Genomic DNA, 15,694 nt, shown 5'->3' with positions numbered 1-15,694 from the left:
TTAAAGAACACGTTTTCGTAAAAATCGCTATTTACACAAGCGCGTCGTGTGCAATACAATAACAATATAATGGGTGTCGATGATTAGAGAACATTTACACAATTTTACTCGGTAGTGTTTAGAGATAATAATATACACATATGTAGCTCGTACATTATACAGTTCGCTTCGTGCCGTGTTCGAATACGACGTGTCCGTGACTCGCATGGAAAAATTCGCGTTCGGAGTTAATAAACCGTTTTTGCCGTAAAAACAAAACAAATCGTTCGGATATCGCATAAATACTACATACGTATATGACATTACGTTGCGCGACACGTCGCCGGAGCGCCGTGTACCGATAATATTATTATCATCATCATCATCATCATCATCATCATAATATAAATAGTTATATTACAACAAATTTCGATTGTGTATCCCAAATGCATATATATTGGAAATCCGAACGTGTCAACAACACTTTGATTCATTACCACCCGTATAAACAGTGAAGTAATAATATAATATAATATAATATAATATGCGCGCGTAGTACTATATCGCGCGGAAACCTGTCCTTGTTATGCTAACACCGCGGTGTGTATAGGTAATCGTCTCGCGGTCGTATCCGTCGGTCGTTCGTTCGCTCGTTCGCCGATGCGCACAATGGTTGAATATGGTCCATCGCTGATGATGCTGTTATTGCCGCCAGGCCATTTTCAAATGTATCGTACTGTTTACTATGCCGTAGTGTAACCTGTAAGCCTACATGCATAATAAACTATACAGGATGATTCACCCAAGCTGGCTGCTGATCCCCTTTTCCCGTCAATAATGCAGTTGATCAGAATTGTGTGTCTGGAACTTTTGAATAAAGGCCTTATTTTCAAATACTCGATATTTTTTGTACTGCTGAATGAAGGAATGTCCTATGAATGTACGAACTCCCGTTTTTCTGACGAGATCCTCTTGTCTGCGGTATATCGTTTGACTGATTTAGAACACTTAGTGAAATCAAAATGAAAAATTAACGAACAGTTTTTGAGTTGTTTGAGATATTTATCTTAGTGTATCCAAGAATAATAGATTTAGAAAATATAATTTATGGTAGAGATTTATGGTGATTTGAAAATTTTGGTAGTTAATATTATCAATCGATATCTTTTATAATTCGTAAAAATTACAAATACCTATTTATTATACTATTTTTATGGACGATTATTGTTAGTAACTTTAAACAATTAAATAACTTAAAAATTACTCGTTCTTGGTATAAAAAGAGATTCTCATTTGAAATACAAAGCTAGTTTGTATCTATACTGGACACTCTTTAAATAATATAAAATATGTCAACAATTTGAAAAACTTAGTCTTTAAATTCCAAAAATTAGAAATTAAATTAATTCGTTATTAAAAGAAAAAAGCGGGTGCTTAGTGAACCACCCTGTAATGTTTAGTTTGTATACGTGCATAATATATATTAAACATAAATATATATTACTTTAGAACAATACTCAAGTCCGGCCAATGTGATTATACTAAAGTGTTTTCCTAACTTTGTTTTAACCTTGTTTGGGACACTTTGACTGCGTTATAACACTACAATATTATTATATTATATCTATGGTCACGATAATATCACAATAAACCTATGTCTATATCATACGCCCCAATCGCCATATCCGTCCCCATTGCATTACTTATGTATTATAATATATAATATGTAATATTGTCCATTATCGATGACAACGAAAAACTGTTGTGCAATAATAATAGACTTGTATTGTGTATACATTTATTGTATAGTTCGTAGGTACACGGTACACGCCATTCTTATAGTACGAGTACTATAAAATATCATCTCCGTTAGTATGTTTATTAAATTATATGTTACCTATTTAGTGTTGTGAGGAATTCGAATCTCCAGAAATAAAAGTATTCAAATTTCAAAAAGTATTCGAATACGTATTTTAAATAATTTTAACAAAGTACTTGGACGCAATGATTAAAATTCTTTCTCCGAGTATTTGAATTTAAAATAAAATAAGTACTAATTTTCAAATACTTTTTATTTTATTTTATATAGTAGGTATTTGTAAATTTAATCGCATTAAAAAATATATGTAAAAATAATTCAAATTTGCTAAAAAGTAAAAAATTTACTTTCATTTAAACATCTCCTAGTTTCTAATGCACGTTATGTAGGTACAGTAATCATTTTCAGAGATGTGATAAACCATCAATTTAATTCCAAATCCTAGCATAAAAGTATATAATAAGACCATGAACCTAAATGAACCTATTCACTCATCGGTTTTATAATAAAATTGAGAATACCTTTGTACAGAAATAATATGTTTAATGTATTAATACTCTTTTCCGCAGTTGAGACATTTTTTTCAAGTTTTTGTGTATAGATAATATATTATAGGTATAAAGGCGTAGTATACTTAAAATACTGGTCTATAATTTTATTTTAATTATCTATAATTGTTTTTTATTTTATCTTTGTTTTACGGTTGTATAAAATTCTTGTACTTTGTGTGTGGCAAAAGACTGATTGAACTATATTTTTAAGTTTTGTTTCCTTCATTTTAAAAATGTATACGCGTGTAGCACTACACGATTACCACCTCATTTTATTGAATAGGTTTAACTTATTATCATCGGCTAATAGATGAAATAAATTTAAACTTCCTTCAAAAGTTGGTTAATGGATTTATAGATTCCCTCGGGGTTCTATCTTATATAAACTTTAATTTTTCATCTTTTCGCGCACATTTTATTAATTCTTTCTGTTATTTATGAAGAACATTATACCTACAACCAAGTAAAAATAACTTGAGTAATCAGCCTATCAAATCAACAATGCAAATTTTCAATTTTGATTATATCCCTAACGGCTAACAATAATCATGTTTAATCATGATTAGCTTATTATCATGCCCACTTTTTTAAGTTAAACGTGTATTTAAAATAATTCAATTCTTAATTATGCAATAAATGTGAACTTGTATAATATAAAATACATTCACTGAATTTCAATAAAAAAAGTAATTGTTCGTTCATTTATTTTCTATACTAAGTCTATATATAATTATAATTTGTAAGTAATGACCGAATTTCGCCATGATTTAAAAGTTGAATGTTAAATGTAACATATTAACTATTATAACATACCTATTAATTATTATTATTTTTTATGTATCAACCTATTGTTTAATGATTCATTTTTATCATAACTTTGCTTTGTTCTATTTATCTATATAGTATATATATCAAAAAACAGTGAAATTCTAGTCATTTTATCTGTTGACTGTCATTTTTAATATTGGAAAATTCAAGTTTAAAGTTTTGAAATAATAAGTGTGTAATACGCAAGGCTTATAAATTCACAAAATCCGATTTTTTTAAATATAATGAATAACCAGTGTTCACGTTTTATTATTCAACGTGTAATATAATACGAAAAAACCATATACCTACCTAATACAATATAGTACAAATAGTACTAAGTGTATATAATAATACTACATTGACTTTATATAAACAATATTATATACCTACATATTATGTTAATTAATTTAAATAAGTCAGTGACCCTAATTTGTGTGTGTTGTTCTAGTGAAGTTTTTTTGATAGATTTGACATCCATATTATAGTTTAAGAGTAGTCATAGTAGTCATAAATCATAATATTATATTACATTGACAAAAATTATTAATTTTTAATTAATTATCACACTAAACTATCTTTTGTTGTATCGATTTCAGAGCCTGTTAAAACCAAATGCTTACATCGTCACGCAGGGGCCCACTGAGAACACGGTCAACGATTTTTGGCGCATGATATGGCAAGAAAATGCGTGTTGCATTGTCATGTTGACCAAGACATTTGACTTTATCAAGGTTTGAAATATTTGTGTACATAATCCGTCCGACAACGGCTTCCGTTATTTACTCTTCGGAAGTCTTACTCGTTTATTCTTCCCCCTAGGTTATGTGCATACAGTACTGGCCGTCGGCCAAGGTAAACAGTGAAAACTATGGCGATCTCAATATATCAGTGTTACACGAAGAAGAATTAGCAAATTTTCACATCAGGACCATACAAGTCGTTAAAAAACAAGGCACGGTGAGTGTATATAACCCGATAAATGTGTAGACTATAACAATATTATAATATTAATATTAAACACATACGTGATTTTAATTTAATTTTCGGTCCTACTCGTTTGCTAACTCGTTGACAATATACAAGATTCATCAAACATACTCACTTCTTTTTTCTTCAATAATTCGGTTATTCAAAATTTAAATTTTTAAATTCAAAAATAAACTAAAAGACTGTATTTTTAAATTCTTGAGTTCTTTTCTGTTCTACTTAACGCGTATCATGTAGAGTTACAAAATTCTATTTTTTAATCGAGAACCCCTCTTCTTTTTTTTTACTGTACATTATTTAACAGTCTCTCTCTTTTTTTTTTTTTTTTTTTTTTGAAAGTATTTACAAGTCAAAATTAAGATTCGAACAAATAGTTTTTGGGTTTTTTTTAATTTTGTATAATTAGGATAGTAGATCCATAATAATGGCTTTGAAGGATATTGAGGTAATGTTGATTTGAAACGTGTAGTAATTAATCCATTAGTGTTTACAATTTTTTTAATAATTCTAGTATAATAAATACTAGATCTAATAATACTTCTATTTTATTATTTTAATCAATTTTAAAGACTATAAATTATCCTATTAGTATAAACATTTTAAATGTATTTTGAATTATATAAATCAATATTTAAAAAAAATTAGTGTATCTATCAAATAATTTACAGTAAAAAGAAGTTATCGCTTGAAAAATAAAAGTTCATATCGCCACGCGGCAAAAAATTTCAATAATTTGAAAATATAATACTCATATTTAAATATCTTTGAAACATCAAAAAATCAGAGTTTTAATATATTCATCATTAAAAAAATAATAATTTGAGTGAGGAGCTAGATGAATCGCTCAATATAAAATTATGACTTTTCAGTTAAGTTAACATAATATTATATACTATTATTACCTACTAATACCAACGCGCCGTTATTTGGTGCGCCCTATAAAATATATAGGTTACCCTTTATCTACAAACATAAACTATATTATGCGCGTGCGTTATTATAAAATTCGAAAGCTGCCATATGAATAAGTCAGAAATTATGTGTGTAGTACATGACGATGACGCGTTTCTATCATTAGTTTAAAGTATCTTACTTTAAATAATAATAAATAACACAAGCATTTAGACGTTTGAGCGTTTAGTAAGACTCGCTTAATGCGCGTATCTACGTGACGTGTTTCGGTAATTTATGTTATCTGCTGTAAAATTAACTCGACGTGATGAAATAATAAGAAAGTTAATTAAAAAAAAGACATCGATAAGTAACCATTCTGCGAGTACAAATGTTAGGTATCGAGTGTACTTGTTATTGAGTAAGTCACTTAATGTACGTGTTAAGTAAAAAACCAATAATAAACCATTGCATACGATGAAAAACAATTTTAAACATGAAAATAACATAGTAGATTTATAGTTTATGGTCAATATATAATAATTTTAATGATAATATTAAAATTTAAAAAAATATTTACTGCTTTGGTTAATATTTTTTCCCCAGATTATATAAAAAATATTAAGATGTGTCTTCTATTTTTGACCAAAATATAAATTAGATTCAATTTTCTACCAGAAACAATCCTCAAAGTTGATTATCAGAGCATTTTTTTCTACTGGAAAATATATCTTATTCGGACAAAAATAAAAAGTAATGCACATCATTGTAAAATCAATACATTCATCGCGCCACTCAGAATCTAATATATATTGTTTTCTACTATATTTTATTATATTACTAGCTATATCACTCAACTTCATCCAGGAAAAAAATAAAAAATCATTAACTATGGTACTATACTGACGTATTCGGTTTTTGTGTATCTCAATTTACGGACAAATCGACATTGGTATCTTTTTTTTTTTGTGACCCAAAGTCGGCCGAGATGGGCAATTCGCATATCGGTTCAGCTCTCTATACTATTTTTTGTAAACAATGATAATCCTAAATATAAACAAAAACTTATTCTTGTGAACTAAATTCATATATGCGTCATTCTCCAAAAAGGTTTCAAAAGAACCTAAAACACCGTTCTAGTCATAAAAAATCTATTGATATAATGTTTATTGAAATCGGTCCAGTAGTTTCCAATATTAGCGTGTTCAAACATACAAACTCTTTAGTTTTAATATACTTATATAAATATATTATATTTATTTAGATATATATTTAATAAAACAAAGCATTGGTTTTCTTTGTCATTATTGGTTCCACATATTTTAAGTACGCGTTCACTGTTTAAACATTATAGGTACTGCATCTGTCTATTATAGGAATAAAAAGTTACATTAAATTATTAATTCATATTTTTGGTAAATATTGTGAATTTTCTTACATGATTTCAGTAATCAGCTATTCGTTATTAATGCATAATCCGGCTATATATATATATCGGTTATTTATTTATTTCTATTATTTTGTTATTGAACTGCCGATATTCTAATATAGTTAGTGTTTGACTTCTGTAAGTTCTAAAGATCCTTTAGTTATTAATATTGTTTTTATATTCGTAAACACGAGTAGGTACTCTTTACACGGTTCTATTTGAAAAAAAAAATTATGAAAAAGCTAAAATAAATTATTAATTATTATTAATTGGTTCTAAATTAGAACCCAATATGTCTATATTTCACCAACACTCAATTTTTGTGTAACCTAAATAAATACATAATAAAATAACTAATAATATAACTTTAAATTTCTGTGTACTCAAGAAATATTTAAATACTCCGACTAATTTGTTGAATGTTTACAAAGTTCACAATATTATAATGTCTTGAAAATATGAATTATATGTGTACACGATTTTCACCAAACACAGGATTCAATTTGATAAACTATTGTTTACAAAAGCGTAACATTATAGGTAATTATAGTAATAGTAATACAATATAATCTTTATATAATATATAAAAGAAAGTGCTTTTTTTTATGTCCGGGATAAAATCTTGGAAACTACCGAACTGACTCGAACGGCGTTTTTTCAATTTAATTAGTACACTACAAAGCAGGTTATAAGCATGGTTTTATGGACCAGACTCCTTTCCGCGGAATATTGAGCAATAAAACAAGAATACACCAGTGATGCCTGTAAAATAAAATTAAAAATTAGTAAATAGAATACTAAATACTTAAATACTTTTCACTGACAAATTCGGGTAATACAGCTTAATCAATTATCAATATTGTAATAACTTACATTTTTTTCAATTAATTTTAAATAAAGATTACAAAAATGTAAAAAAACAAAAAACAATTTTCTTGTGAACTGAAGCACATATTAAAACATGCATTCAACAATATTATAATGCCGTTTGTTTGTTAACTTTTTCCTGTGTGAAGTCGGGTCATACACAATTAATGACATGTATGTATATAATTATTCGATGATCAATTATCTTTATATTAAGTCCCAGGTGAAAAATAAAATAGCAAAATATCTAATCTATATTAGTTTGTTTCATAGTAATAAAAAATTTATATTTTCATGTTCTCAGAATGAAGAAGAAACCCGAACTCTACTCCAATTCCATTACACTGAATGGCCATGCCACACCTGTCCGTTCTCAAACGCAATATTAGAGTTCAGGCGAAGAATGAGAGCCGTCGTTGGTTCCCGGCTGCAACACGACAATCCGATCGTAGTCCATTGCAAGTGAGTATTCGCATTGTTCAACGCCTATACAATGGATCGCGTGTATAATATATTATGTAGGTACTGTAAGATAGTATGTGGTGATAGTTTAATGGGATATACTCACTCCTTTAATTTTTTTGCGTTTACTCACTAAATTAATAATAATATGAGAATATTATAATACATTAAAATTCTGTGTAAGAATTTTCAATGAAGTTAAGTTAACGATTATTTTCGATTTTCAGTAATTAGATGACGCGCCATATACTTAATAAATAACAAGTGGTAATCAAATACTATATTCTGAAAACCAACGGTCAAATCAAAGTTTAAAATCCATAACTTCAATAATTACAATAAGGTATAGCTGACATTAGTTTTTACCAACTTTAAAAGTTATTTTTTATTTAATGCTTATAGTCTCACGTGTATAACAATATGTGAACATTTCAAAGAACATATTTTAGCATCAGATAATTCAAATTGGTCTTGTAAATACGATTTTTATGATTAATTTTTATAAAAATCACCTATTTAGAGAAATATCTGAAAACGATATTCTTAAAGAGCACGAACTATTCTTATATTTGATTTGTATAATAAAGGCTTAGATTGCTTTAAAAAAATGTATCATTTCAAGCGAAGCGATAAAAATATTTTTTACTTTAGGTCATTATACCATTGTCACTTACTAACGTAAAATCATATCACCACCAATCATTTATAATAATTATTTTTTATTGTACACGACATTTCCTAATAACTGTACGGGTGATCTTTTATTTTTATAGCGACGGCGGCGGTCGTTCCGGTGTTTATCTCTCAATCGACGCAAATCTAGAACTCGCCGAAGAAGAAGACTGTTATGATGTGTTCGGTTATTTGAAAACGCTCAGGCAGTCCAGAAAAGGAATGGTTGAGACACTGGTAATCGTAGTACATACGTATACATAGTCATTGTTTCTGCGCGTAACACATTTTCACGACGATTTACCATTTTCTTAGCGGGCGTTCGTTTAAATTATAGCACTATATTACTACAACAAATGACATTTCTTTAAAAACTTAGTACAAAATATTATATCTCATAGCACATTGAAATATCGTCAAAAGCACTATCTTTGAAGTGAATCGTGGTTTACGTCTCAGTGGTTTTTCAATAAAGCTCCCGCAAGACGACGTGTAGCTTTTCTTTATTTATATATGTACTTATCTGGTATAAATAAAAACTTATATATTATTGTTATTTGTTAATACTCATGTTTATCCGAAAACCAGAACCAATATAAATTCATATACGATACGTTGGAGGAGTTTGTACTTTGCGGATTTTCATGGTTTCCCGTGAAAGAACTTTCACAAAAACTAAAACAAAAGTCCATGAAGGACATCGAGACCAAGCTCAACGAATACCAAAGAGAGTACCAGGTATATATAATATGAGTATTTTTTTGTCCTTTATTACTAAGATGTTATCAAAATACAAACCAAAATAGAAAAATTAATACAAAAATTAATAAATTAAGTATAGTCTATACTTGCCGAAAGTGTATAATGTGTCAATGGCACGTCGTTAGTAGTGGTCTTCATATTAAACTTGAAAACATTTTATAAGTGAGAAAAATTTTTAATTTAATTAGGTATCAGCTTCTTAATCTATAGACATTTTCAAATGAAATATAATTTAATATTATCTTTTACGATCAATAAAACAATATTCATAAAGGTTAAAATGTATCAGTCACGCTGTATTGAATCAAAATCAATGAAACAATGGAAATAATTAGAAATGCAATTATAAATATTATGTACTTTATAATTATCAATTTTTTAATATCTTTTTTGAACTTGTAGACTCATCAAAGATCCGAACTATAAGTTTCATCCACAAAATGCTTAAACTAGCATTATACTAACAAACATATTTTTCAAACTAATTCAACTAAAATTTAAGTAAAAAATATAATGCATAATATTATAATTTTTACATATGTTTTCAGCAAATCTGTAAGATGACTCCACGTTTTACGATTGGCGATTGCGCTGGTGGTCATCGGGGCGACAACCGAGAAAAGAACAGAGACGTGTTGATCGTTCCGCGTTAGTATAATATAATAAAATATATCGTACCTCTGTATTGTATGTATTCCACAGCTTCAAAGTTATGCACGCTGACTCACATAAATTAGAAAATATAACACATTTTTATAAAAACGTACGTATTTTGTGGCTTACGTCAATTTTTTTCTTTTAGCTGACAACTTCCGACCGTATTTGACTTCGTTCCAAGGCAACACATTTACCGACTACATAAACGCAGTTTTCGTTGACGTAAGTACCTATAACACTATTAATATCTGTTTTTATACAAATCTATGTATATTTACTACGTTTACTACTCGCACTTCGTAAAGTCAGATATTAATTAGTTCCCAATATATCGTCCACGGGTTAATGTAACGTGGTGCCTATGATTGTACTTGATCTGACAGTTAAGCCGCAAACACTCGTTCTTGACGCTGACAACACATATGAGTGAACAATTTTTTCACCGGTACACAATCGAAATTTGAAACATATACATGCGCAAAAAGTGGGAAACTTACACAAACATATTATATGAAAAAGGAAGTCCCCTATCTAATTTAAGTTTTGGCTAGGGATTCGTGAGTCAATGCTGGCTGATGGTTGATAACCACTGTATTATTTATTATATATATTTATATACCTCAAACAATTTTTTTTTTTTTTTTTACTGTACTCATACACTTAAAATGTTGTCGTTTGTTGTTTCATGCCGCAGGGCTACACTAAACCAGAGATACATTGTCACGGAATGGCCCATCAAACACACGCCGGGTGCCTTTTGGTCGCTCGTGTACGATTATGAGTGTTCGGCCGTTGTCGTCCTCTGCTTGCCGCCTAGAGACTCTGTAAAGTCATTGGTTTCCATATATACACTTATTATACATTACAATGAAAATAACAAATATTATGTGTGGCACGCAAAAACAGTTACAACGGCTATGAAAATGCTCAGTTGGCGCATAAAAACAAGAGCAAAGACAAAAACTTCGCGATTTATGGCACATCAGTCAAAAATTTTCCACCCCAGCATTATAACAATATATTGTGATTTTGTTAATACGTTTTGTGTTTATAGAACAATCACCCTCCGTTTGGCCGGGTGAACATTCCAAAATACGGTCCGGTGTTCACCATCGATCATATATCTCATAATCACTACGCGAACATAAAGACATGGCTGTTTAGGATAAACAAAAAGGTGCGTAGGTGTCATCTTCACGCTTTTCCTATTACCTATAATGACTATCGTCAGAGTACATTATAATATTATATAATATTTTATTATGTATATGTTTATAGATCGTATCACTCACCGAACTCATGGCCGGCGTGAAAGCGCCGCCAAGAACAGTCCAACTGTTTCAGCTCACTTGCTGGCCGCTGGGCCACCGGGTACCCACTTCTACCAACTCTCTGGTTGAACTCATGAACATGGTCGAGAGGTGGCGATCAGAGTTGACTGGACCCGTTGTGGTCGTATCAAGTGAAGTTATTAAGATATTTTAATACAATGCGTTTACAATGATAAAAATAATAAAATAAAATAAATAAATAAAGGGAATCACAGGAATCATCCCTATCGACCCTTTGACCGTCTACCTGTACTCAAGGGTGGTCTTATAAAATTCAAATTTCCTACGGATATGAATATATTTATTTTCGAGTAAACTTTAGCCAAAATATAAAATCCTTAATTCCCATATACGAGTAGTTTTACCAATACTAAAAAAAATATACATTTTCTTTATTATTTAAATAAATACATACACTTTATGTTGAATATTTGCTGAATCTTTTCAATATATTGTACCATAAACTACACTTTTATAACTAAAGAATCACAAAAAAAAAATTCAACGTATATTAGCGATAACTGATATGAGTTTGTGAAACAAAATTGTTTTAATATAATACAAAATAAATGATAGCTAATGAAATGTCTTCATTTTTTCGACTAATTATATTATCTTTTACTCATCAAAATAACATAAAATTGAACATTTTAACGATTAAACACCAAAAAAAAAAAAAAAATGATAAAAGTATCCGATCACCCTGCCCTATAATATAATAACGAATAAATTATTTTACATTGTAACCTTTGTATGAATTATTTCAGTGATGGCAGGGGCAGGTGCGGTGTTTACTGCGCTGCAAATGCATGTATCGAACAAGTTATCCAACACGGCGAAGTAGACGTCTTTCAAGCCGTAAAGACCGTCAGGCGTCACCGACCACAACTCATAGAGAATATGGTGAGCGACCGAAGATACACCCCCTCCTTCCGACCCATATTCAAATTTCAAATGTGCTAACACACGTTATATGTTCAACAAATATTAAATTTAATCTACTATGTTATTCTGAGGGTGATTACTACAGTAATAATTACTCAGTATTCGAAGACGATTACCATGAATACTGAAATATATTAATTATATGTATATTTAACAAATAATAAAATCAGGAAAGTCTCCCTACTGTATAGTAGGTGTCAAGTGTACTTCGTCATTGAGCAGGTCACTATAAAGTACAGTTGTGACAGTTGTGTTACATTTGAATTCAATAAGTAAAAGATCCAAGTCATTGAATATATACAAAAAACAAAATTCTCAGTGAAGACGGTCTAACCAACCTAACTTTCTAAAAACACTTTGTTAAATATTTATATTGCTATTGGAAATTTATTTTCCTATCAGTATCTAAGGTTGAACTGAGTTAAGCTTAAACCAAATTCCATGTATAAACTTAAATAAACTATATAAGACTTATAGTTTATAAAAATATACTTACTATTGAATTATTACCCCGATAATATAAATAACAAGGTATCGCAAAATAATGTAAATATAGGTTTACGTATAAATAGTTAAATATTAATATAAATATATTTTTTTAATTATATTGTGGATAATATTATTTATAATAATATACGTATAACGAATGGATTCAAGTTCCTACAAATAATATATTTTTAGTTATAACTAAAAATTTAAATACCCTATTTCGAAAAATTTAAAGCTTAAAATGTTTGTAAAAAAAATTACAAATTTTATTATTGAATTTTTTAGATTTCTGTAAGAATATTGTAATATTAAATTTTAGATCCATCTTACATAAAAGAAAAATATTTTATCACATAACTAAAAAATAAAAAATACAAAATTAATTTAGGAAAATATTCTTAATGTCTTTAAATAACTTAAAAAAAGCCAACATATTTTTAAAATTTAATGAGATAAACGCAAGAATTTTTTTTAAATTTTATACCCCAAAGTATAAATTAAATACAATTTTCTACCAGAAACTACCCTCGAAGTTGAAAATTGAATTATTTTTAGAGCTTCAAAAAATTATGAAAAACACAAAATTAAAAATAAATACATATCAATGTATAACCAATACGTCATTCATCACTCTACTCAGAATTCTAAAAATAACATTTCACTGCATTTTAAACGTATAGCCGCTAAAGTTAATTCAAAATCTGCCTCGTCTGTATAAATAGTTATTTATAGTATATCATGCGTAGTTTCATACTTTTGCTTTAACGTATTGTGCGTGTACATGTTTCAGAATAAGAAATAATATTCTCGTTTTTTATGACTGACGGTTATTCATCAGACCGTTCGTTTCTAACAAATTACAAATATCCGAAAAGACTATATACGATTGCCGTCATTTTGGTTATTCTATATTTCATAGGAGCGTTTTACAATGAAATAGTAATTTGACTTTCTTGGCAAGATATTCTCTTCATAACATTTTTAGTATTCAAACGTAGTAATATCGAGAGAATGATCATTCAATTTAGTCCATTTTTTTCGCAGAACATTCCTTGTTCCTGAGTAAAATTGTAGCTAAAAATAATTTGTTTAAATATAGGCATGCAATATTGAAAGGATTTGAAGTGATGATTTTCTGTTTTTGTCTAATATACGCCTAACATAGGATTATAGACGTGTTCTATTTCCAACGCACCGATTGATATAATGAAGCGATAAAATTTTGAAAATAAATTTTGCATAATTTGACGTCAAGTCTATTTAAGATCAAATTTTTTACATTTTTGATTTTATGCACCAAAACATTAAAAACTTTATATTAAAAAAATGTGGGATAGTCATTCTCAAGAAGACTTGATGCCAAATTCAAATCTGTTTCAGAATTCATATCAATTGGTACGTTGAAAATAAAATACGTATATAATCTTATGTTGCGCGTATTATTAAACAAAAACAGAAAATCACCGGTTTCAATCCCCTTAATAACTGAATAATATTACGTAGAACTTTTTTCCAACATTATTCCATATAATGTTTCTTACAAGTAAGAGTAGATTATAAATATACGTTAACAATTTTACTTCACAAATTTACAATATTTTAAATTGTACAAATATGTGTTATTTATAATCTGAGCACTGAAAATAAAATGTATATTATTTGTGTGTTAAACTGACTGTCATAATGGTGATAATATAATGTATAAGTATTCATATATTAATTTAATAATAATTATAATATGCATTTTTCTTTCGTAGCCAAATATTATTAATTGTTCGATCCATATAGCACTTTGAAAAAAAAAACAAATTTAAACAAATATTTTTGAACACTTTTTGAACATCTTTAGACTTTAAGCAGAACAACTGCATTGTAGTGATTTTAAAATAATATTTTTTTTTATATCTATCATCACATTTTGTACGATAAAAATACTTCAGTTCTCAATTTTAGGGCTGATTTCTGGAAACATATTATTGGACTTAATTGATCCTTTGAAAGGTAAAAAGTAAGAAATTCCAAGTATTTTTCTTGATAATAAGAAAATTAAGGAAAAATGAGAATTTTTACGCTTAACTAAAATGTATTTATTTATTTTATTAAAATTTAAAAATAAATAACTTTAGAAACTAATTTTGACTAAATGTATATCTTATAACTTTTTTGAGCTATTTATAGACAATTTAAATTTAAAAATTGTTTATAAATTACGATAAACTATTTATAATTTATTAAAAATGTTTGAAAATGTAATAGAAAATTTCTCATAAGTTGTTCATCGAAAATGAATATTTACAATATTTTTTTGTAAACATTTAAAATTAGAATTTCGACAAAATAAGTCAAAATCTCGAAATCCACAAATTTAATTATTTAGTAGTTAGAAATTCATAAAAAATTGTCTATACGGTCTATTAGCATCTATACTTTAATTATTTTACTTTTAATATTACGGTAGGTTGATGTGATTATTTCCAAAGATATTGCACACCTCATTGTACTCTCATGAACATTTTTCCCCCATTAAAATAAGTTATACGTAGTTGTATAATATAAATGGACTAATTCTTTGCTATTGTGATATTAGACTGAGTACAAGTACTGTTACGACCTGGTTCTGCACTACGTGCTGCACTATCTGAACAAGGACCAAAAGGAGAAGAAATGAGATTACGAGGTAGAAGCTCAGTGGTACTGTCAGTTCGGTAGGGGCGCGGCGCAACCACTGACGCCAGACCAGCCGGGCGACGACGCGGCGACGTCCCGGGGCGACGGCTGGGGCGCGTCCGGGTCCGGCGACGGTCACGGCGCAGCCCCTGCGCCCATACGGTACCCGGGACGGTACGTGGTGGTCAAGCAGTTCGCGGTCGACCGGCCAGACACGCACCCTCTGCCCGACACGGCTCCGCTGCACTACTACAACCCGTTCTACCTAAGGCTGGACCTGAAGACGCACAGCACGCGACTGCTGCACAGCTCCATACAGCAGACCAGCGTGGACGCGACGCCCGAACATCACGCGGCCGTGGTTTCCGGTCTGACT

At 29.3% G+C, this 15,694-nt stretch overlaps 1 protein-coding gene across 1 annotated transcript in view; it reads left to right on the top strand.

The window, feature by feature from the left end:
* LOC112600192 (receptor-type tyrosine-protein phosphatase kappa) overlaps positions 1–15,410 on the top strand; it is a 138,685-nt gene extending 123,275 nt beyond the window's left edge. The window contains 13 exon segments of the mRNA XM_025347362.1: positions 3,756–3,890; positions 3,979–4,116; positions 7,638–7,795; positions 8,569–8,704; positions 9,056–9,205; positions 9,778–9,877; positions 10,032–10,108; positions 10,581–10,594; positions 10,596–10,710; positions 10,941–11,063; positions 11,165–11,346; positions 11,982–12,120; positions 15,239–15,410. Of these exon segments, the coding sequence (XP_025203147.1) occupies positions 3,756–3,890; positions 3,979–4,116; positions 7,638–7,795; positions 8,569–8,704; positions 9,056–9,205; positions 9,778–9,877; positions 10,032–10,108; positions 10,581–10,594; positions 10,596–10,710; positions 10,941–11,063; positions 11,165–11,346; positions 11,982–12,120; positions 15,239–15,319 (1,548 nt within the window). The 3' untranslated portion in view covers positions 15,320–15,410.
* Positions 15,411–15,694: the final 284 nt, after the last annotated feature.

The sequence above is a fragment of the Melanaphis sacchari genome, unplaced genomic scaffold, assembly GCF_002803265.2.
Source record: "Melanaphis sacchari strain LSU unplaced genomic scaffold, SCAv2.0 Contig61_pilon_pilon, whole genome shotgun sequence".
In the NCBI taxonomy this organism is placed as follows: Eukaryota; Metazoa; Arthropoda; class Insecta; order Hemiptera; family Aphididae; genus Melanaphis; species Melanaphis sacchari.
Note: the sequence above shows the minus strand (reverse complement) of the source record. Positions and strands in the feature narration are given on the sequence as shown.